At 52.9% G+C, this 20,578-nt stretch overlaps 1 protein-coding gene across 6 annotated transcripts; it reads right to left on the reverse strand.

Annotated features, from left to right (window-relative positions):
• Window positions 1-202: 202 nt before the first annotated feature.
• DEF8 (differentially expressed in FDCP 8 homolog) lies at window positions 203-13,081 on the reverse strand. 6 transcript variants are annotated; one of them, XR_014784694.1, is made up of 13 exons: window positions 12,937-13,064; window positions 10,169-10,303; window positions 8,831-8,928; window positions 7,748-7,897; window positions 6,899-7,040; window positions 5,968-6,132; window positions 5,454-5,581; window positions 4,464-4,577; window positions 4,014-4,094; window positions 3,609-3,749; window positions 1,872-1,981; window positions 1,209-1,382; window positions 469-765 (listed from the first exon to the last, which is right to left on the reverse strand). XR_014784694.1 is itself a non-coding variant. In XM_084812643.1 (12 exons), the coding sequence occupies exons 2-12, from the start codon at window positions 10,290-10,292 to the stop codon at window positions 1,280-1,282; spliced, it is 1,356 nt and encodes a 451-aa protein (XP_084668769.1). In that variant the 5' UTR covers window positions 10,293-10,303; window positions 12,937-13,081; the 3' UTR covers window positions 203-1,279. The 6 variants fall into 6 exon arrangements, 4 of the variants coding, with proteins under 4 accessions (XP_084668769.1, XP_084668766.1, XP_084668768.1 ...); XR_014784693.1 differs by having other exon boundaries at window positions 473-765; window positions 7,742-7,897; window positions 12,937-13,011; XM_084812643.1 differs by having other exon boundaries at window positions 203-1,382; window positions 12,937-13,081.
• Between the last annotated feature and the right edge of the window lie 7,497 nt (window positions 13,082-20,578).

Raw genomic sequence — 20,578 nt, forward strand, 5'->3', positions numbered from 1 at the left:
ACTTGAATCTGCTTAGACCAAATGGAGACAAAACAACTAAGATAATGTCCACATAATTCATGTGTGTACACATGCATGTGTAGTAAATATTATATTTACTAATAATATTTACTACACAACTTCGCTGAAGGCCACACCTTTGTTGATGTCACATTTTCCCAATGCTCAACCCAACTCTACCAGTTTAAGTATACACTCTGAGAATAATAACCAGGTAAATACTGCAAAAGTTTCAGACTCTACATAGAAGTCTCTGTTACTTGGACACTAGGGATCCCAAGTTAGTTGGTCTCTAAGTTGTGCTTTGAGTTATCTGCCCCCAGTTTTGTCTGACTACAAACCCTTATGAACAGCCTCCACGGATGCAAGATTGAAGCCTTTCCATGGGGAAAAAGGGAGGCAACATCTAGCAAGAAGAGAACAAGCCCCAAAGAAAGGCCACACAGGTGGAGCCTAAACCCACAGCAGCACAGCAAGATTAACACACGGCTTTATTTAAAGTGATTTTAGTGCTCGTGATAAATGCCTGTGGTTTATGTGCCCCACAGTCTCACTGGCTGCCAGGGGCTGTTCCAACTTCAGGATCCATCCAGTCCTTGGATCTGGCACCACAGGCAGGCTGGAGGAGAAAGCAGCACCTCTCCGCCCTTCTCCAAGACAGATGCACCATCTGCGCATCTAAGTCAGAGGGAGTGGCTTCTGGGCATCAAATCGTCTTTAAGGCCAACCCAGCTGAGATCATCTTCTTTGCTGAAGTATTGTTGTCTGGAAGGGAGCCACAGAAGCACTTTCAGTGCCATGTGCCAGCACAGAGTGGCGGTGTTAATACACGATTGCTAAAGGAAGCTGGCAGCAACCCTTTTGCACCAAACGCAGGCAGCCCTTTCTCCAGGATTGTTCAACCTGCCAAGATCTGCCAGGAATAAGCCCAAGGCCAAGAGCTTGTCCTCCTCCCACCCAAAAGCCTGAGTCCTGCACGGACAGTGACCTCAACCTCAGCCTCCTAATTCCAGGCAAGGGGGAGTTCTGCAAAGTCTGGCGCATGCTGCACAGTCTCGACTGCTCTTCTGGTGAGAGAAGAGTCTAGGACTTGAGATAAGAGTTCAGCACTTGCCCAGCTGCCCTATTTTCCAGCTCTGGCGAGTACATTCCCAGCTGCACTCCGGTGAAAGGTTCCCCTCCTTCCCAGTCGCCTCTCAGGCACGTACAGGTGAAACCTGGCCTGCTGGGTGCATCGTGTTCCTTGGTGCCGTTTCCTTCTGGCCAAGCAAAGGCCCCTCTATGCCTGCAGCTCCACACTGGGGTCCCTGAGCAGCGACTGCTTTCTCAGATTGAGCCGAGCACACTTGGGACATGTCGTGGAGTTGTCGTAATAGCAGTCCCTGCGGGAGGAGGCACAAGGGCTTGTCAGTGTGTCAGTGAGGAGGGGGCATGCAGAAGGTCCCAGGTTCGGACCCCGGCATCTCCAGTTAGGGCCAGGAAAACACCCTGCCCAAAACCCCACTGCCAGTCCATGCCAACGGTCCTGGGCTAGACAGACCAATGGTCTGATGCTGTAAAGGGCAGCTTCCTCTGTCTGGAGGTGGAGTCGGTAGCCAGCTGACTCTCACTTGCGCCTCTATTTAGCAATAGAGTAGGGTGCACCCCCTGCAACCCACAAGGCTGCTCTGCCACCCCCTGCCCCACCACAGCCAAATTCCCTCCGCCGGCGATCTTGATAGAGATTGCTCTGACCTCACTGCTAGCAGCGGTGTGTGCGCTTATGGGCCCCCGTCCTCCAATCAGCATCCCATGCAGCCCTCAGGTCTAAAAAGGTTGTGCACTCCTGCACTAGAGCAAGCTAGAAGGAGCTTGTAAGCTCTGGCACTCACCTGTGGAAGACGGCTGAGCACTCCATGCACATTGAGGTGTGGCTGTCGAAGGGGAACAGCACGTCCCCCTCCTTGCACAGCTCACACACAAAACCCTTCGCTTGGCACCGCTGTGGGAAGAAGAGAGGGAGGCTAGTGAGTCACCGTGCCAGCACTGACTTCTCCTCCCCATGGATGTGGGGCTCAACAGGCTCATGATTACGCCATACCGGGTGCCGTTACCACAAGGCTGCTGCTGCTGCATGCTTGCAGCACTCATGTAGCTCAGCCTTCCCCAACCCTCCAGATATGGTGGTCTACAACTCCTGTCTTTCTCCCATTCCTAATGAGAACTAGGTCTTAGAACAGCCTTCCCCAACCTGAGGCCATCTCAATGCATTAGGCTGCAATTCCCATTGTGCCCAGCCAGCATACCCAACACATCTGTCGGCACCAGGATTGGGGAAGGTTGGACACCCACTAGTGCTGAACAACAGTGGGTTTGCAAAGCGGGGTGGGAGGGAATTACATTTTTGCCAGCAGCAAAATATTCTGGGAAAAGGCAATTTACGTGCAACAGCAGTGCTCTCTAGAGTAAGGGGAGCATGGTAGAGTTTTACAAGATTATGCATGATAGAGAGACTTTCTTTCTTTCTTGGAATATGAGTTTTAAACATTTATTTGTTTAAAACCAATGTTCAGCAAACACAATGTCTCTGAAAACTTTAGCGTGGAGTCATCTGAGGAAGTTGATTTAGGACAGACAAAAGAAAGTACTCCTTCATACAGAACACATAATGTATGGAATTCACTACCACAAGATGTGGCAATGCCTGCGAGCGTCGATGGCCTTAACCTACCTCACAGGGTTATTGTGAGGATAAAATGGCGAGAAGGAGGACCATGCAAGCCACCTTGGGTTACTTGCAAGAGGAAGGAAGGAGGGATATAAATGCAACAATAAAATAAACTTACAGGGATTAGACAGATTAATGGAGGCCTATCAGTAGTTATTAGATATACGAACCTAAGAAGAGAAGATCCCTGCTGGAAGCAGTCCTGTTTGCCACAGTGACCAGCCAGATGCCTCTGGCAGCCCACAAGGAGGACAGGAGGGCAAGAGCCGTCTCTCCCACTCTTGTTCTCCAGCAACAGGCAATCTGCCTCTGGTCCTGGAAGTAGCACCCTCTAGCCATAGTAACTAGTAACCATTGATAGCCTCCTCCCCCACGGATTTGTCTAATCCCCCTTTAAAGATGTCTAAGTTGGTGGCTGTCGTCACACCTTACAGAAGGGAGTCCCATAATTTAACTCTGCACCAGTGAAGAAGACCGTCCTTTCATCTGTCCTGATCCTCCCACCAACCAGCTTCACGGGTGCCTCCGCTGACTTCTTGTGCTATGAGGGAGGGAGCCTTGAGGGCAGCACGCAGGGGCACCATGCCTCTGCATACCAGTTGCTGGGGAGCACGAGCGGGAAGGTGCTTCTGCACGCACGTCCTCCTTGTGGGCTTCCCATTGAGGCCCCTCTGTGGCCGCTGTGTGGACAGAACACTGGATGAAAGGCCGCTGGTCTGGTCCGGCAGGGCTCCTGCGGTGTTCTGGAAGAACCCGACCCCTGTGCAACAGCTGAGCAAGTGATGGGAAGCGCCTGTGGTGGGCTCTCCCCGCAGCCCCTTGCGGCTGGCCTCTCTGCTGGCCCTCCATTTGCGGAGGCACCTCCTCTCTGCTAGGGCGGCTCCTCCCTGGCTATCCTCACCTCGCAGTCCAGTTTGATGTGCTTGGCAAAGAGTGTGTGGATCTCCGTCAGGGAGCAGCTGAGGCGCCCGGCATTGACGTCGATCAGGTCTTGCAGCGCATACATTTCGTCATTTTCCACAAAGTGCTGTCGATCCTGCAACTGAGGACAGAGTGTGATTGCTTACCGTCCCAGAGATGGACAAAATGGTGGTGGTGAGGCAACGTGTGGAAATGCAAGGGTGGCATGATTAGAGAAGTCAGGGGCCCTGTGCAGCACCATTAACTGAATGCCTGCAAGCCACCTCAGTCCATCGGTAAGGACAGCTGAGCACAGAAAACCCAGTGGTGGGAATCCCAGCGTTTTGAAAGAGCCTCACCCACCGTGGGCTTCAAATGGACAGGGAGAGCCCCTGTCTCTCCTGACCTGGAGTAGCAGCCGGGCCTCCATTGCCTCTTTGCAGGTGATGAAGTACGGCTTCATGAGAAGGATGTCCTGGCGCAGTTTCTGCAGGGGAGGAATCAGAAAGGAGAGGGGGACAGACTTGGTTGGAAAACGTATTTATTTATTTAGACTATTTTTATCCTGCTCCTCAGCTGAAAAGGCTCCCAAAGCAGCTTGCATGCAATCAGTAAAACAGGCTACAATATAAAAAGACATGGCACACAAGGAAAAAGGAATAGGGAGGGAAGAGGAAATGACCTTATCCAAGTAATGAGGGAAGAGGCCCAACCTCTCTTTTGGGTGCTAGAATATCTGTGCAGGACACGTTATATTAGGCCCCCAAATACTACCCCCCTGCTCTCATCAAGGGCTTCCAGGCTGAATATACCCCCAAACTCCCCACCATCACCACCACCACACACAGATGCTCACTCGGATCTCCACCAGCTCCTCCACGTAACTGAAGAGAAGAGGATTGATCTCACGCAGTTTGAGTACTGGCCGTGACACCATCAGCGCAAGGTAGCGCATGCTGCACCGAGACACCTGGAAGGAACAGTCATCAGTCAGGTTGGGCAGCAGCAACGCATGCCAGGGCTGGTCTCTCACAGCCTTCCCCAACCTGGTGCCCTCCAGATGTATTGGACTGCAACTCACACAATTCCCCAGCCAGCTAGGCTTGTGGTAGCCCAGTACATCGGGAGGGCACCAGGTGGCAGGGAAGGCTGCTCTACAGCCATCATCAGGATTGCCACAGCTACTCAGGCCAAGGGTTCTTGTAGCTCAGGGGTCCCCAAACCTTTTGGGTCAGTGAGCACATTTGGAATTCTGACAGAGCACTTGTGGACACTCTCACAAGATGGCTGCCATGAGAGAGGCCTGCCCGTTCATAAAATGTCTGCCATGGTACTCATTTCCCAGAAGCCAAACTGGTGAGACTACAGGAAAAGTCACTTGCTCATGAACCTGAGTACAAGGCAGAGGTGGGGTCTAAGCTGCAAAACAAAAAACTGCTACTGAACTGAAATAAAGATGGTGCTGGAGGGCAGCACCCTGCTTTGCAGCATGCCCACTTCCCAATTAAATATAATAATTTTTAAAAATCTTAAGACATAACACTGAAATGGGGGGGCAGGGTGTCTGGTGGGTGCCAAGAGGGGGTGCCGTGGACACATTGTTGCCCATGGGCTCCATGTTTGAGACCCCAGATGCAGTTCATCATTTTGCCATCATTTTGTGACCAACTGGCTCACAAATATGCGATCTGCCTACTTCTTTTATCACCAGCACCTGATACTCAAGAGATATGCTGCTTCTGAGAACAGAGGCTGTGCACTGGGCCACCAAGGCAAGCAGCCCCCGCAGACACGTCTCCCACCTCTCCCCTCGACCCCTCCGTCCTTGGGAAATTTCGCCCTGTACCTTGCGGGGCTCAAAGTCCCAGTTGTGGATGACCCTGGCAGGGATGACTGCTTGGTCGTTCCAGTGGCAGTTGCTGCAGTAATAGAGGCCGGTATAGTCACACTGCCGGGCCTCGCCTGGGACTCCTCCTGCAGGGGGCACCGAGCAGAGTGAGGCAGGGTGAGCAACAGGGCTATGACACCCCCACCTGGCTGGGCAGAGTTCCAGCACAGGGGTGGGGAACCTCTTTTGGCCCAAGGGCTACATTCCATTCCTGAGCCGCTTTCAGGGGCTGCAATCCAGTGGCGGGTGGGTGGAACCAACAGCGAAGGGGGAGGGGCCAAAATATCAGCCTATTGTGGCTTCAAGCTCTTGCTGCCAGTAACCAAGCTTTGGGAGAGGCATTTCCAAGCTCCCTGAACTGGCCCTCTGTCCCAGTCCACAGCGTACGGCAGGCCCATGGGGCAGCTAACGGGGACAGAGAGGGCACCCTACAGGTTCAGGGGTCACCAGCCAGCCCCGTCCCCCCACTTACGGAGAGAGATGGGCACCCGGCACTCGGCACAACGGTAGTCTTGGCTGTCCAGCCCCGTCTCCGGGCAGATGCTAAGCTCGTACTCAGCCTGGTGGCTGACCTTGGAGCGCACACAGGGCTTGGTGATGAGGTTCAGGCACTTGCTGTGGCAGCGGTAGGAGCAGCCTGGCAAGGAACAAGAGGGAAGCATGAGCAAGCTGCAGTGCCACGCTCCTCTCCAGAGGCTCTGGGCTGGCCTCGCAGCAGGACCTCAAGCGCCTTCGCAGGGAACTTCCCCTGATGCAAATGCAGAGGGCAGCTTCTGGCCTCCTCCTTCAGCCTTCCCCAACCAGGTGCCCTCCAGCTCTGTTGGACCGAAACTACCTTCATTCCCAGCCAGCACGGCCCTGGGAGCAGCAACCCAGCACATCTGAAGGGCCAGCCCTATGCCCTGCAGCAGGAGTTCTGCAGGACAAGCAGATGGGACACGTGGTCACCAGATTTAGCCCAGGAAGGACTCAAAGGGCCTCTTCTCCCAGATCAGCAGAACAAGGAGGAGGCTAACAGTAATGGGGAGGGGTGACAACATCTGGGCCATCCAAAGGGGGCAAGGCCAGAAAGCCAGAAGGCAACGAGGGGTTTTACTGCACAGCGGGAACTCGGCCATACTGCATCCCCCGTGAAAGCACATTTCAAGCAGCTGCCTCCGCATTTCTGTTCAGTTCATACAGACAACTTCCTTCTGTCAACAGCTAGTTCCCAGGGCCTTAAAGAGGACAGCCAGCCCATGGAAACAGGAAGCAAGCATACACATTTACGCTGTTGCCCAAGAGCAAAACACAAGAAGAGTTCACCTGGCCAGACAGCAAATCCTCTGTGGGAAGGAACAGCAGCCGATAGCCCATGTTCCCCAACTGGGGCTCCTCTCACCCTAAGGCAAGGGGCTCCTCACCTGTACAGGTGTACCAGGTCTGGAGGAGTCCCCAGATGATGGTGCTGCACTTGTCACATGTCTGCTTCACGCTCTTGCTCTTCTCCTTGTAGAAGCGATGTTCCAGAATTACCCGGATGTTGGGCTCGTCCTCACTGGGGTCCTGCGGCATGGACAGGCAGACACAGATAGATGCTCACAGGGCTTTCTGCCACTGCATCTGAAAAGCAGGCTTCCCCCACCGGGGATGATGTGAGCTGAAGCCCCACACATCTGGAGGGTGCCAGGATGGTGAAGGCTGCTCTAAAGTATAGCTCCCCCCATTCCGGTGGTTCAGACAAGATGCTATATCCGCGTTCAAAATTAGCTGAATTTTAAAGCGATCAAAATATGAATATGCTAAAGCCCTTCATTTCTTCCTCTTTGACCTTAGTCCCTGAGCTCAGCTTTGCCAGCATCAGTGCCCTCCAATCTGGAAACCTCTCTCCCAAATCTCAGGTATGGTGTGTGTGGTTGGGGGTGGAGTTGCTTAGTGGTGGTGGGAGGGAGGGAAAGGCCCTTCCCTTCTCAGCCTGAGAAGCTGAAGCTGAGATACTGCAATTTGCCAGAGGCCATTCTGTGGTTTGTGGCTGAGCAGAGATTCAAACTCAGGCATCCAAGGCCCACCATGACCATGGATCACTGGAGCACAGTTGGCTCTTGCAGTCATACGTCACACCTACAAGCTTGTAGCCTTGAGCTAAAGCAAGAGAGAAGCCCACCCCTTCTTTCGCCAGCTTCCTCTTCAGCAGTCGGAGGACCCAGAACTCTCTATCCCCGAGCTCTGTGGCCAAGTAAGGCCCATTCTCCAGCCAGTCTCTGCACCTTCACCTTCAGCTCCTGGAGTTTAAGGCGCAGGTGGATGAGCCGTACCACGGCATCTTTTTGCTTCTCTGAGTTATCGGGGAGCTCCAGGATCCTCTGCTTGCACTCCTCTATCGCCTGCCGCAACTGCTCCACATCAGAGGCCAGGAACAAGCCCTGCAAAGGAAGAGCCAGCGCTCATCAAAGGACCATCAGCACTGAGACAGAGCATCAAGCCTTGGCCGCCTGCCCCAGAGCCAGGTGGTCCCAGAAGGTATTACGCCTGTGGCCTCAAGGTCCAGGTGGAGCTACAGGGATGGATCTGCCCTGTGATTCAGGCAAGGGAGTGGACTGGCTGCTTAGTGTGTGGCATATGCCTGGGAGAGTGCGGATTAGCCTTGAGAGCTCACAGCCTGGGGGGTTTTGGTGTTGTTTTCTCCAAGTTTGCAAAAGATTAAATCCTATCCTCATAGGGAATCTTTACAATGCAGGACATGATGCACGTTGGCATGCTCTGCATCACGTGCTGATTTGTTCCATATTTTGGGGGACATGTCCAGTTATTAAGCAATTTTGGAGACAGGGCATTAGGATAACGGGCCAGACTTTACCAGTAGGTCTTACAGTGGTTATACTATGTTAGTTGAAGAATATCATGCCAGAATCTGACTTGGAGTTAATAATTAACTTACCGATGGCAGCTAAGATATGTACAGCCAGTAACTGGGGGAAAAAGTTATGTTCCTCCTATTTCAGAATGGTATTTAAAGATATGGAATACTGATGTCATGTCTATGGTTACTTATTATTTGAGAAATCAAAGGGAGAGTAATGAAGAGCGATTTATGAGAAAGCGGATGCTGTTTGTAGCGTATCGGAATAATAACTCTAGGACGCCATTCAACCATTTTTTTTTTTGTTGTGAACAACTGTGATTTTGTCATCCTGTGAAGACTTTTAGGAACGATGTATATTAAAGCTGTATGATTTGTAATTATTACTATTTTTTAAAGCATGTTGAAAGTTTTTGGTGCAATTTGGGGGTGGGGGTGTTCTTCCATTTGAACCACTGCAACAGGCCAAGACAAAAGCAGCAGGTCTTCTTCTCACCACTGGGCGCGAGAAGTGATCCTCCGCCAGTCCCAGGTCCATTGTGTGCTCCGAGCACTGCAGCTCAGGCTCCCTGGGGGACAATCCCAGCCTCAGGTCTACAAGAAGGAAAGAGGGAAAGAAATGGCAGGGGTGGGGGAGGACTGAGATCCTCCTTCTTACCACCCCAACCGCACTTGTGTGGCCCTCAAGGAGCCAGAGCACGCCTGCCCCATGCTAAGGGGCCACCCAAAGCTCTACAAGGGCACCGCAGCTCTGGCTGCTGCTTGGAAGAAAGGAGAGCTGTGTGCAGGAACCAGCCACTATAGGGACTGGGATGAACCGCCCATATCTGTGCTGTCGTCCCAATCCCCCATCCACTCCCTCCGGTGTGCCAAAGCCGGCCAGGTGCCAGACCTCCATCTCTTTTCTTTCTGAGGCCTGCAGCCCCCGCCCCTGGTGAACCTAGCTCTGGACCAAATATTTGCTTCCCACTTGCAACATATGCTGCCCAGTGGAACACAACTCCTTGTGGGAGGCACTGGCTTTCGAAGGCAGGAAGGGCTTGCCCACATATCTGGCTGAAGAGGCAGGAGGTCCCATGCTGGAAATGGAACATCTTATTTCTCCACAGAGGGCAGAACAGTAACAGGACAACTTTTAGGGAAGGGGGGTTTGGGGGGGAGAAATGCACCATCTCATCCCCACTTGATTTGAAAAGCCACCACCTGATGTCCTCCTCCATGTCCACAGTCCTTTTGACTTGCCTTCCCCAACCTGGAGCCCTCTTGATGTGTTGAACTGCAACTCCCATCATCCCTGAGTCAGCATAGATTGGGGGATGATGCAGGTTGGGGAAGGCAGACACTGTCTGGGACAGCGATGCTGAAGAATAGGGTGCCTGGTCTGAGAAAGGAAAGCTGCCACTACACAGGGATAGGGTCCCTGCTCCGCAGGCCGAAAGTGTCCACTTCAGTCCCTGGCCTCTCCATTTCAAAGGACCTCAGGTGGCCGGATCAGAAAAGGTGCCTCGAGGCCAGAACTCTTGGAGGGACGCCGCCTGCCCGAGCAGGCAGTGCTGGAACCAACAGGTGGATTGCGTGTGGGCGTGGTTAACTCAGCTGGAAGGGAGCATCATATGAAGCCACACCCCCTGCCATGGAACCCTGCTCCCAGTCTGTGGCGTTGGGGAGATGAGTCTACCCAGGAAGAAGAGAAAGGAATTCTGCACACACACAGGAGCACTCTCTTCTGAGGCTTCCTGGACCTAATCTGAAAACAAACGGAGTTTCCAAACGGAGCCCTGCCCAGTGGTGGGGAGAGGAGATGGGAGACCTCTCAAGCGCATCACTCGCTCACCTTTCTGTGGAAACTCCTCCCCAGTCCCGGCAGTCTTCTGGTCATGCTGGCTTTGCAGCGGGGCCTTGTCGAATGGGTTGAGGTGGCCCTGTCGGAAGCGGGCCAACTTCTCGTCATATTCCATAGCAGTCCGACCTGTGGGAGCCACACAGAGGCCAGGGTGAGAGGGCTGAGGCGTAACAGGTCAGGGCTAAGCAAACCTACTCCTGGAGCAGACAGGTGAGCTCGCCTGCCATGGTTACGGCCTCAGCCCAGGCAAAGGCCACTCAGGAGGGCACCTCCCATATGGTGTCTGCCTTCAGGTGGACCTTTCCAGCATCTCAAGGCTTGTTTGTGCTCAGAAGGTAGAGAAGCCTGTTTTGCCACCTCAGATGGTCACAGAACAGCTCACTGCAGAGTCATGCAGGCATCCAGCCGGGCAGCTCAGGAGCATCCTCAGGGAACTCCCCTTCCTGCCTGATGAGGTCACTGCCAGTCGCTTCCTGGGAATGGACAACAGTTCCCATGGAGCGCAGGGGTGTGGTGTCAAGGGCCAGACATCTTCTCTGCAAGGCGCTGGCCGCCTTTAGACGCTAACTGGACAAGACCACCCACACTGTACAGAGCGGAGGCTTTAGTGCACAGCTTCACAGGCCACTTTTTAACCCCTTACCAATGTCCTGCCTTCATCATCTTTGGGAACTTTCGCTCTGCAAAGATAGTAGCAACCTCTGGCAAACAATTTTCAGCCCAGTCATGTAACTACAGAGGGTCATCTAGGGACCCACACGGCCAGAGCAGGGGAGGGGCTGTGGAGAAAGGCAGTTAAGGGCACAAGCCCATGCATGTTTAGAGTGAGAAAAGTCCTACAACTCCCAGCATTTGCCAGCCAGGCATGCTGGCTGGGGAATGCTGGGAGTTGTAGGCCTTTATCTGTCTAAACATACATAGGATTGTGCCCTAAATGAGTCTGAAAACAGCAAAGCAGCAATATGCCCTATGCTGTTGTCCGTGAATGGACAAAAAAAAAAAATCATTTGGCAGAGTGAGAGAAAAAAAGGAGTACACATTTCTAGGAATCTCACTATAGAAATCTCTTTCTGGTGTTTATTAAGACGTAGGATAAATATATTTGGAGGAAGGGGAAAGCATTCCATTTGCTGCTCCTCCCTTGGCTAATTCTCTTCTGTCATATGCCCTAAAGAACCTTTCAAATGACATCACCCAGCTATAAGCACCTTACATCACTAACCAGAAACAGCCTTTCTGATGAAATTCATTTCCCCATCACCCCGCCCCCCCAAGTGGCATCAAAGAAACCTTCTCTTTCCCATAAATGCAAGGCTAATTCAGCTCTAATAATCTCCACATCAGCTTCGACCAGATTTTGCCTTAACACATGCACACAACAACACTCAACCACCCCTATCTTCTTAAAATTGGGATTTAAAATACGGGGGGGGGGGGGAACAGTTTGACTTGTATTTGTTCCCTTAAGAAGGGAACAAGGGTTACCTTTCTTAAGGGTTACCCTTAAGAAGTAGCCCTGATTAAAAACCTCACTTTGTGTTTGATAGAAAAACACACTTTAAAGAACACACTCATTAAGAGCACAATCCTATGCCTGTTTAGACAGAAAGAAGTCCTACAATTCCCAGCATTCCCCAGCCAGCCATGCTGGGAGTTGTAGGACTTTTTCTTCTGTCTAAACAGGCATAGGATTGTGCCTTAAAACTCTTCTAAAATAAATGTCAAGTCACTTAACTGAATAGAAGCTGATTTTTCTGGAAAAAGGAACACGACACAATTGGCCAGACGATGGCTGGCTCCGTGGCCACAGCTGGAGTGGGTGGGAGGGATATCCCTTGTGCATGCACAGCCCTGGCTGCACACGTGAGGCTGTGGGGATGCTTGGCACAGTACCAAAGTCTGGCATGGGGGCGGGGGGCACTGAGGCAGCAGAAATGAGGGTGGGGGAGCGGAGGAAGGCTGCTCCTGGGACTGCTTGGGGGTATTGGCCTAATGAGGAGTACAGAAGGAGAATGGTGGGGCAGTTAAGTAATTTTAGAGTCTGGACTTAATGGACTCCCCCCCCCCCCATCCTTAGATGGCTCTGTGCATTTCATATTCTGTTAAATGGGACACTGGGCTTCTGCCCCAAAGTCCCACCCTGTCGGCACCTCTGACAGGTCACATCCCTTACCCCCTTGGCCTATGACAGCCTTCCCCAACTTGGTGCCCTCCAGATGTGTTGGACTACACATCCTAGCATGCTCAGCCAGCCATGTTGGGAGTTGTAGTCCAACACATCTGGAGGGCAAAGGCTGGGGAAGGCAGCTCCAGAGTACAAGGGGGGAGATGAGGGGAAGGCCCCCATATGCCCATGGAAGGCAGGAGAAGGGAACGAGCCAGAGGGCTCCAGCAAGTGAGCCAAGCCGCACGCGCCGCCTTGCTCCCCCCGGCCCGAGGCCGCGTGCCGAGCCTCCTTCCGACCCGGAGAAGCAAGCGGGGGGGGGGGCGGTCGGTCGGTCGGTGCCCAGCCAGCTTTGGCAGCCGCAGCCTTCCTGGCAGACCCAGGGCGAAAGTGCGGGGGGGAGGACGGAGGGCGGCCGCTTTCGCTCTCTCCCCGCAGCGGCCCAGGAGCTGCCGCCGCCTCTCCAAGCGCCCCCGCGAGCCTCCCGGTCCGGGCCCGGCAAAGCGCGAGCGAGCCACCCGCCCCGGCGGGGAGCAGGCAGTGCGGGCGGGGGGCGCTCTGGGGCCCGGGGGCGGCCACCTGGCGCGGCCCTTACCTGCGCGCCCATGGGGAGGGGGAGGGGGAGGGGGTCCGGCCCGGCCCCGCCCGGCCCGGCCCCGCCCGGCCCGGCTCGGCTCGGCTCGGCTGCCCGCGCCTCGGCTCAGCCCGGACGCGCCGCTTCCTCCGCTCGCTACAGTGTAGCCCGGCGGCCCCGAGCAGCGCCGCCCGGCCCGCTGCTGCCCCCGCGCGGCCCGGAGGAGGCAGGGGTCCGCGAGCGCCACGGCCCGCCAGGGGGCGCCCCAGGACATGCGGCGAGGGGGGCTAATTAATTCACCCCCCCGCAAGAATCGCAGATTGCCGGCTCCATCTGGAGCGCTTCGTGCCGTGCTGCCGCCCCTCCACCAGCGTCCCACACTATGACCTGGAGCCGTGCCTGGGTCTGGGGGCCGCTAAAGGAGGGGCGGGGTGTCGGAGGCTGCTCCGCAGCCTGAGCCGGACGAAAACCCCCCTGCAGCGGAGGCCACACAAGCCCTGGACGAAGGCATTGCCCTCCTCCAGACAGGGCAATGCCTGCCCAACCAATGCAAAGCCCAAACTCATCGTCCGGTGTTACTCCACCCACCCACCCCCGCCTTCGAGAGATGGAGTTGGCACATAGGTAAGAACATAAGCAGAGCCAGGCTGGATCAGACCAAACAACCGTCCAATAACTCTGTAACAGAGTTACTTTACTTCTTTACTCTGACCTATGGGTCATTGGAGGGTTGTTTCCCCCTTCAACAAGCCACCCAGACTCAGATGACGTGATAAGACGCACCTGGGCAGTGGTTATGGAAATTGCACCAGCAGGCACCACAATTTAAATAAGCCACTGTGGCATAAAAATGGTGGCTTATTTTGATTGTGCAAACCAGATCCCGAAATAGGCATGATGACCAGTAGCCAATGACAGCCTTATCCTCCCTGAATCTCTGTAATCCCCTTTTTAAAGCAATCCTTGTTGGAGGCCATCACTACATCTTATTAGTTATTTATTTATTCATTACATTTATATCCCACCTTTTTCTTCTTGAAAAGAACCTGAGGTGGCTTACATGGTCATAGAATAGAATAGTAGGGCTGGAAGGGACCCACAAGGCCACCGAGTCCAACCCCCCACTCAATGCAGGAATCCAAGTCAGAGCATCCCTGACAGATGGCCGTCCAGCCTCATCTTGAAGGCCTCCAGTGTGGGAGAGCCCACCACCTCCCTAGGTAGTTGGTTCCATTGTCGTATTGCTCTAACAGTCAGGAAGTTTCTCCTGATGTGCAGCCGGAATCTTGAGCCCATTATTCCGTATCCTGCACTCTGGGATGATGGAGAAGAGATCCTGGCCTTCCTCTCTGGGACAACCTTTCAAGTCCTTGAAGAGCGCTATCATATCTCCCCTCAGTCTTCTCTTCTCAAGGCTAAACATGCCCATTTCTTTCAGTCTCTCTTCATAGGGCTTTGTTTCCAGTCCCCTGATCATCTTTGTTGCCCTCCTCTGAACCCTGTCCAGTTTGTCTGCATCCTTCTTAAAGTGTGGTGCCCAGAACTGGACACAGTACTCCAGATGAGGCCTAACCAGTGCTGAGCAGAGGGGCACTAGTACTTCCCGGGATTTGGAAGCTAAGCTTCTATTAATGCAGCCCAAAAGAGCATTTGCCATTCTGTAGTTCCCAGGTTCCTCCTTTTTACCCTTTTTGAAGATAGGGACAACATTAGCCCTCCTCCAGTCATCTGGCACTTCCCCCGTCCTCCATGATTTCTCAAAGAGAATAGACAGCGGTTCTGAGAGTTCTTCTGCCAGTTCCTTTATGACTCTAGGATGCAGTTCATCTGGCCCTGGAGATTTGAACTCATTCAAAGTAATGAGGTGTTCCTTGACCATATGCCTATCGATCTCAAGCTGCAATCCTGCCCCTTCAGTCTGTACTTCGCCTTTGCCAGGGGGGTCATAGACCCTCTTTTGGGAGAAGACTGAGCCAAAGTAGGAATTGAGCACCTCTGCCTTTTCTTTGTCATCTGTTATCGTTTTGCCATCCTGATTTAATAGCTGAACCACCATTTCTTTCCTCTGCCTTTTACTATGCACGTAGCTGAAGAATGCCTTTTTGTTGTTTTTAGCATCCCTCGCTAACCTCAGCTCGTTCTCAGCTTTAGCCTTCCTGACGCCATCCCTGCAATTCTGTGCTACCTGCCTGTACTCTTCCTTTGTTACTTGGCCTTCGTTCCACTTCCTATATGTGTCCTTCTTTGTTTTCAGGTCATCCCTAAGCTTTTTGTGAAGCCACATTGGCTTCTTCTGTTGTCTTCCACCTTTTCTTCTTGTTGGAATTGTTTGTGATTGTGCCTTGAGAGTTTCCTTTTTTAAAAGCTCCCACCCATCTTGGACTCCTTTTCTCGTTAGCGTCGCTTGCCATGGGACTTTACTGATCATTGTTCTGAGTTTATTAAAATCAGCTTTCCTAAAATCCAGGGTACGCGTTTGACTACACTCGGTTTTTGCTTCCCTTAGAACCAAGAACTCAAGTACAACATGGTTGCTTTCCCCCAGAGTTCCTGTAACTGCTACTTGATCCACTAAGTCATCTCTGTTGGTTAGGATCAAGTCAAGGATAGCCGATCCTCTAGTTCCTTCCTCTACTTTCTGTAGGAGGAAGTTATCCGCCACACAAGTCAGGAATTTCCTGGCGGGGCCATGTTTTGCAGAATTTGTCTCTCAACAAATATCGGGGAAATTGAAGTCCCCCATTACTACTACATCATGCTTCCTTAAAACATTGGCAATTTGCTTTTCAAAAGTTTCATCCTCATCTTCTCCTTGGTTGGGTGGCCGGTAGTAGACTCCGACCACCAGGTTCCTTTAATTCTTTGCTCCATTTATTTTGATCCAGATGCTCTCAATGGGGCTACCAAGCTCCTCCTCCTGTATTTCTGTGCAGAGATATGTATTTTTCACATACAGTGCAACCCCACCTCCCTTTCTGTTCCTCCTGTTCTTTTTGAACAAGTTATAGCCTTCAATTGCTGTATTCCAGTCATGGGAATCATCCCACCAAGTCTCAGTTATACCTATCAAGTCATAATTTCCCTCCTGTATTAAGAGTTCAAGTTCGTTCTGTTTGTTTCCCGTACTCTGGGCATCGAAGACCATGTGCTTCATAGTCTGGCTGTCTTCCTACATGTGTCTGAAGACTATTATTGGGTGCTATCAGAGCTGTTCTCTCCATTGCAGTGCATGCACCTACATCCATTGTTACCCCCAACTTTACATCTCCCTTCCCCGTAGGATTCAGTTTAAACTGAACAAGCCCTCCTGATGAAGTTCTTCATGCTGTGGCCAAACACATTCTTCCCATCCTTTGTGAGGTGCAGCCCGTCCCTTGCCAACAGCCCATCTTCCAGGAAGTATAGCCCGTGGTCCCAGAATCCAAATCTCTCTCGTCGGCACCACCTTCGTAGCCAGTCATTCACCCAGAGTATTTTTCATTCCCTTTCTATTCCTCTTCTAACTACTGGAAGGATGGATGAGAAAACTATCTGGGCCCCAAAGTTCTTGAGTTTCCTTCCCAAAGCTTCAAAGTCTGAAGCAGACTTTGAAGCTCCTCCTCCATTTTATCCTCACAATAACCCTGTGAGGTAGGTTAGGCTGAGAGTCTTTGTCTGGATCAGCACTGGGCAACTTGTGGCTCTCCAGATGTTTTGGCCTACAACTCCCATCAGCCATCACCACTGGCTATGCTGGCAAGGGCTGATTGGCGCTATAGGCCAAAACATCTGGAGCACCACAAGTTGTGTTCCTCCACCATCTGCCTGATGTAGAGTTTAGCAGATGGATCCCCCAAATCCCTGCTGCTTGGATTGGCTTCTTGGTTCACATCTTGTGCAATGATCTTGAACTGCTTTGCTCAGAGATATATCCCACTGGATACAGCATTTTAAGTGCCCATTAAACAATCATCAGAAGCTGCCTTATACGCTTCATCCCCAACCAGCCCAGTATTGGCTGCAGGATTTTAGACAGGGGTTTTTCCAGCCCTACCTGGAGATGTCAGGGATTGAACCTGAGACCTTCTGCATGCAAAGCAGGGGCTCTGCCACGGAGCCACAGCCCCTCTCCTAATTGCAGAAGTCTGGCTTGGACTGTTTCAGGCCACAAGGCAGACAATTTTTCGGCATACCCCTCCTTCCCAATCTTCTCTCTCTGGAGCGACATGACGAGAGGCCAGAAAGGATCTCACCAGGGATTTATTTACAAGTCCAAGGTGAGAACACAGCTGGAGCCTTCTGGATCTGCCAAGGCATGCCAGAAAAGCCCCACGGGTGGGCAGTGATACCAAACTGGCCACAAAAACTTGCACAGCAGATTCCAAGAAACAAGCAGAGGTGGGGTGGAGGTTCTGCCACTCGGGATCAGCTCAAGGGCAGAGAACCTAGGATACATTGCTTTCTATTCAGAATTTCCATCTGCTACTGCAGTCTTCCATGAGGTTAACCTGAACAGGAAAAAGCTATCCATGGCTGTTAGTCCTGATGGGTCTGTGCTACCTCCAGTACCAGAGGCAGTGAGCCTGTGTACACCAGTTGCTGGGGACCACGGGCAGGGGGCTGCGCTTGCCCTCCTGTTCTGCTTGTGGGTCTCCTGTGGGCAGCTGTTGGTCACTGTGTAAACAGCATGCTGGACTAGATGGACCCTGGGTCTGATCCAGCCTCAGGGCTCTTCTGATGTTCTTACGAGGAGCAAGAGCAGCTGGTGAGAAGGCGAGAAGCTCACTGAGGAAGGGGCCATTGAGGGTGTCTTGCCCAAGGGCCTTCCAGAAACGAGCCGGCATTGATGTGGCCTACAGGATCCAGATGGAGAGAGGAAAATATGGATCTGGTTTGTCCCTCACCTGCATCCACTGTAGGTTCTTTGCTCCCACACCCATCCCTGCCCTCTGACAATAAAAGTCTTGTAACTAGAAAGGTCCTGGTTTTTCAGAAACAGACTAAGGCAGGTACTACACCTCTGGGATTTATTCCTGCCAATGCTACTCAAGACACCATAGTTTACTGAGAGTGGTGGGACTGCCACTGGAAGGCCCTGAAGCTCCATGGTGGAGCCCCTGCTTTGCATACAGAAGGTCCCGAGTCCAATCCCCAGCATCTCCACGTAGGACTGGGAGAGATCCCTCTCTGGAACCCAGGTGAGCTGCTCTTCATCAGTGCAGGCCAGGGGCCCACGTGGTTTTGTTCCAGATGTTTTGGGCTGCAGTAACTCCCATAATCCCTGACCCCTGGCCATGCTGGCTGGAGCTTATTGGCATTGTAGTCTAAAACATCTGGAGGGCAGCAGGCTGCTTACTACCAGTGTAGACAATCCTGAGCAAGATGGACTGAGGGTCTGACCCTGTAGGAAAGGCTGCTTCCTGTGCTCCTCTGAGAGGAAGACAAAGGACACCCAGCACCCTCTGCAGCACTGGAAGGGTCCCAGTGGGGCATCTTGGAGGTGGTGTGGTGCAGCAGAGGAGGGGAGACATTGTTGCCTTGGGCCAGTGATGCCGCTTGGAAAGATGACCCGGGCAGAGGGAGCGAGAGCGAGAGCGAGCGATGTTAGACTGAGGCAGCAGCGGCAACCACAATGAATCTCGAAGGAGGGCCATGTGTCCTAGCCAGGGCAAAGGGGGTAAGGGCAGGTTGGGAAACCTCAGGCCTGGGGCCAAATGCAGCCCTCTTGGGGCCCCATTCTAGCCTGCAGGGGTTCCCCAGAGGGTCTCACCCTCTTTCCCCCAACCATCATTATTTTGGTGGTTTCCCAGCTTTTGTGCAAGTTTCCTCCCATTCTGAAAGGTTGAAATGCCCCCCTGAGGCGTCCATACTGGCAAGAAGAGCTCGAGGCTACACCAGGCTGGTATTTTTGGCCCTGCCTGCTTTTTACCACCCTCCACTGGAGTGTGGCCCCCATGAGCCTCTCTTGAGCTGGATTCAGCCCTCAAGTGCAGGAGGTTCCCCAATCCTTGTGCAAATGGACCACCAGACTCATCATACCTCCACACTTCTGTATGGTGCGTCACATAGAAGGTTCATCTTCCTGGCTTGGAGCACAGATGGAGCACAAGAAGATGCTGCCCCACCCCTCTGGAACAGTCAGTACTTCTTCACACAGTGCATGGTTGAACTGTGGAACTTGCTGCCACAGGATGTCGTGATGACCACCAAGGTGGATGGCTTTAAAAGGGGGTTGGACAAATTCTTGGAGGAGAGGGCTATCAATGGCTACTAGTCTTGATGGTTATGTGCTACCTTCAGTACCAGAGGCAGTGACCCTGTGTACACCAGTTGCTGGGGAACATGGGTGGGAGGGTGCTGTTGCGCTCATGCCCTGCTTGTGGGTTCCTGGTCAACAGCTGGTTGGCCACCATGGGAACAGAGTGCTGGACTAGATGGACCTTTGGGCTGATCCAGCAGGGTTCTTCTTATGTTCTTAACACCCTTCCCTGTCCCAGCTGCAACGCAAGGCTTGCACGGGGCATGCTGTTATTCCCATCAGCCTGGTGGGTGGGTGAGCAGCATGGACTGAGGACCCTCGCTCCCCCTGCAGGCATCTGATGTGCTCTACACGATTAGCCTATAGCCAGGTTTAGAGCTGCTTCGCAGATGATGGATGCTGCAACAGCCAGTTTAGCACTTCTTGAGGCTCAGAAGATTTAGGGCCCCACTGAGAGGGCACCCATCAGTGTCACAAGGGACCCTGTGCTAGGCTCTCATTTTGGGTCCAGCGCCACCTATTTTCGAAGCAGCACACTGTTGCTATCTTGGCCTGTGTCCCCAGAGTCAAAGGACACCACTGGGGACTCCATTGCACATTTGTCACAATGACAAGCCCTCCTCAAGGCAGGAAGATCCTCACCCAACAGCTTATAATAAATTGGCCCCGAGAGTAGATCAATCCTAGTCCCGTCTGTGTCTAGAAAGGGCCATGGACTGCCTCTCCGTTTGCCCTCAGAGCTGGCAGGCAGCAGTGGCGCAATGGCAAACCTGGACGTGCAGGCACTTATTGTAACAGTTCCCCCAAGAAGAGCCCAACAGTGCAGGCAGCTGTGTTCACCTCTAGCAGCCTTCCTCCACCCAGCGCCTTCTAGATGTGCTGGACTACAACTCCCAGCACGGCCACCTGGGGCATGCTGGGAGTTATAGTCCAAGACATCTAGAGGGTGCCAGGTGGGGGAAGGCTGATCTCGCTGTGTGTTCACGCATGGGCAAGTGCACGCGCGCGCACCCCCCCCACACACACACACACACAGAGCACATAGCCACTTTATTAGGATCCGCTGACAGCCATGGATTAGTGATCTTGCAAAGGGCAGTGTAGTAGTTAGCATGTTGGACTTTGGTGGAGACACCGCAGACGGTATGAGAAAGGGAAAGATATAACATGTCTCCCAACAGCATAAGACCACCAGCTCACGATTTTCCAGGAGTTTCTTTTCCCAACACTAGGGGAAAATACTTCATCTCCATGTCAGCAGACCTGTTCCAGCGCTTTCTGACTCCAGCACCTCACCTCAGAGGCCCCTTGGTCAGGCTTGGGCGAAAACAGCTTCCTGCTATGTTGCTCCCAACCTGGGCCATGTGCTCTTGCAAGGACGACTGCCCCACACTCCCCAGGCATTTAGAAAAGGTGTGAAGGCAC

The sequence above is a fragment of the Heloderma suspectum genome, chromosome 8 (assembly GCF_057233095.1).
Source record: "Heloderma suspectum isolate Gila_16-S chromosome 8, 16-S_ref, whole genome shotgun sequence".
NCBI classification, from domain to species: domain Eukaryota; kingdom Metazoa; phylum Chordata; class Lepidosauria; order Squamata; family Helodermatidae; genus Heloderma; species Heloderma suspectum.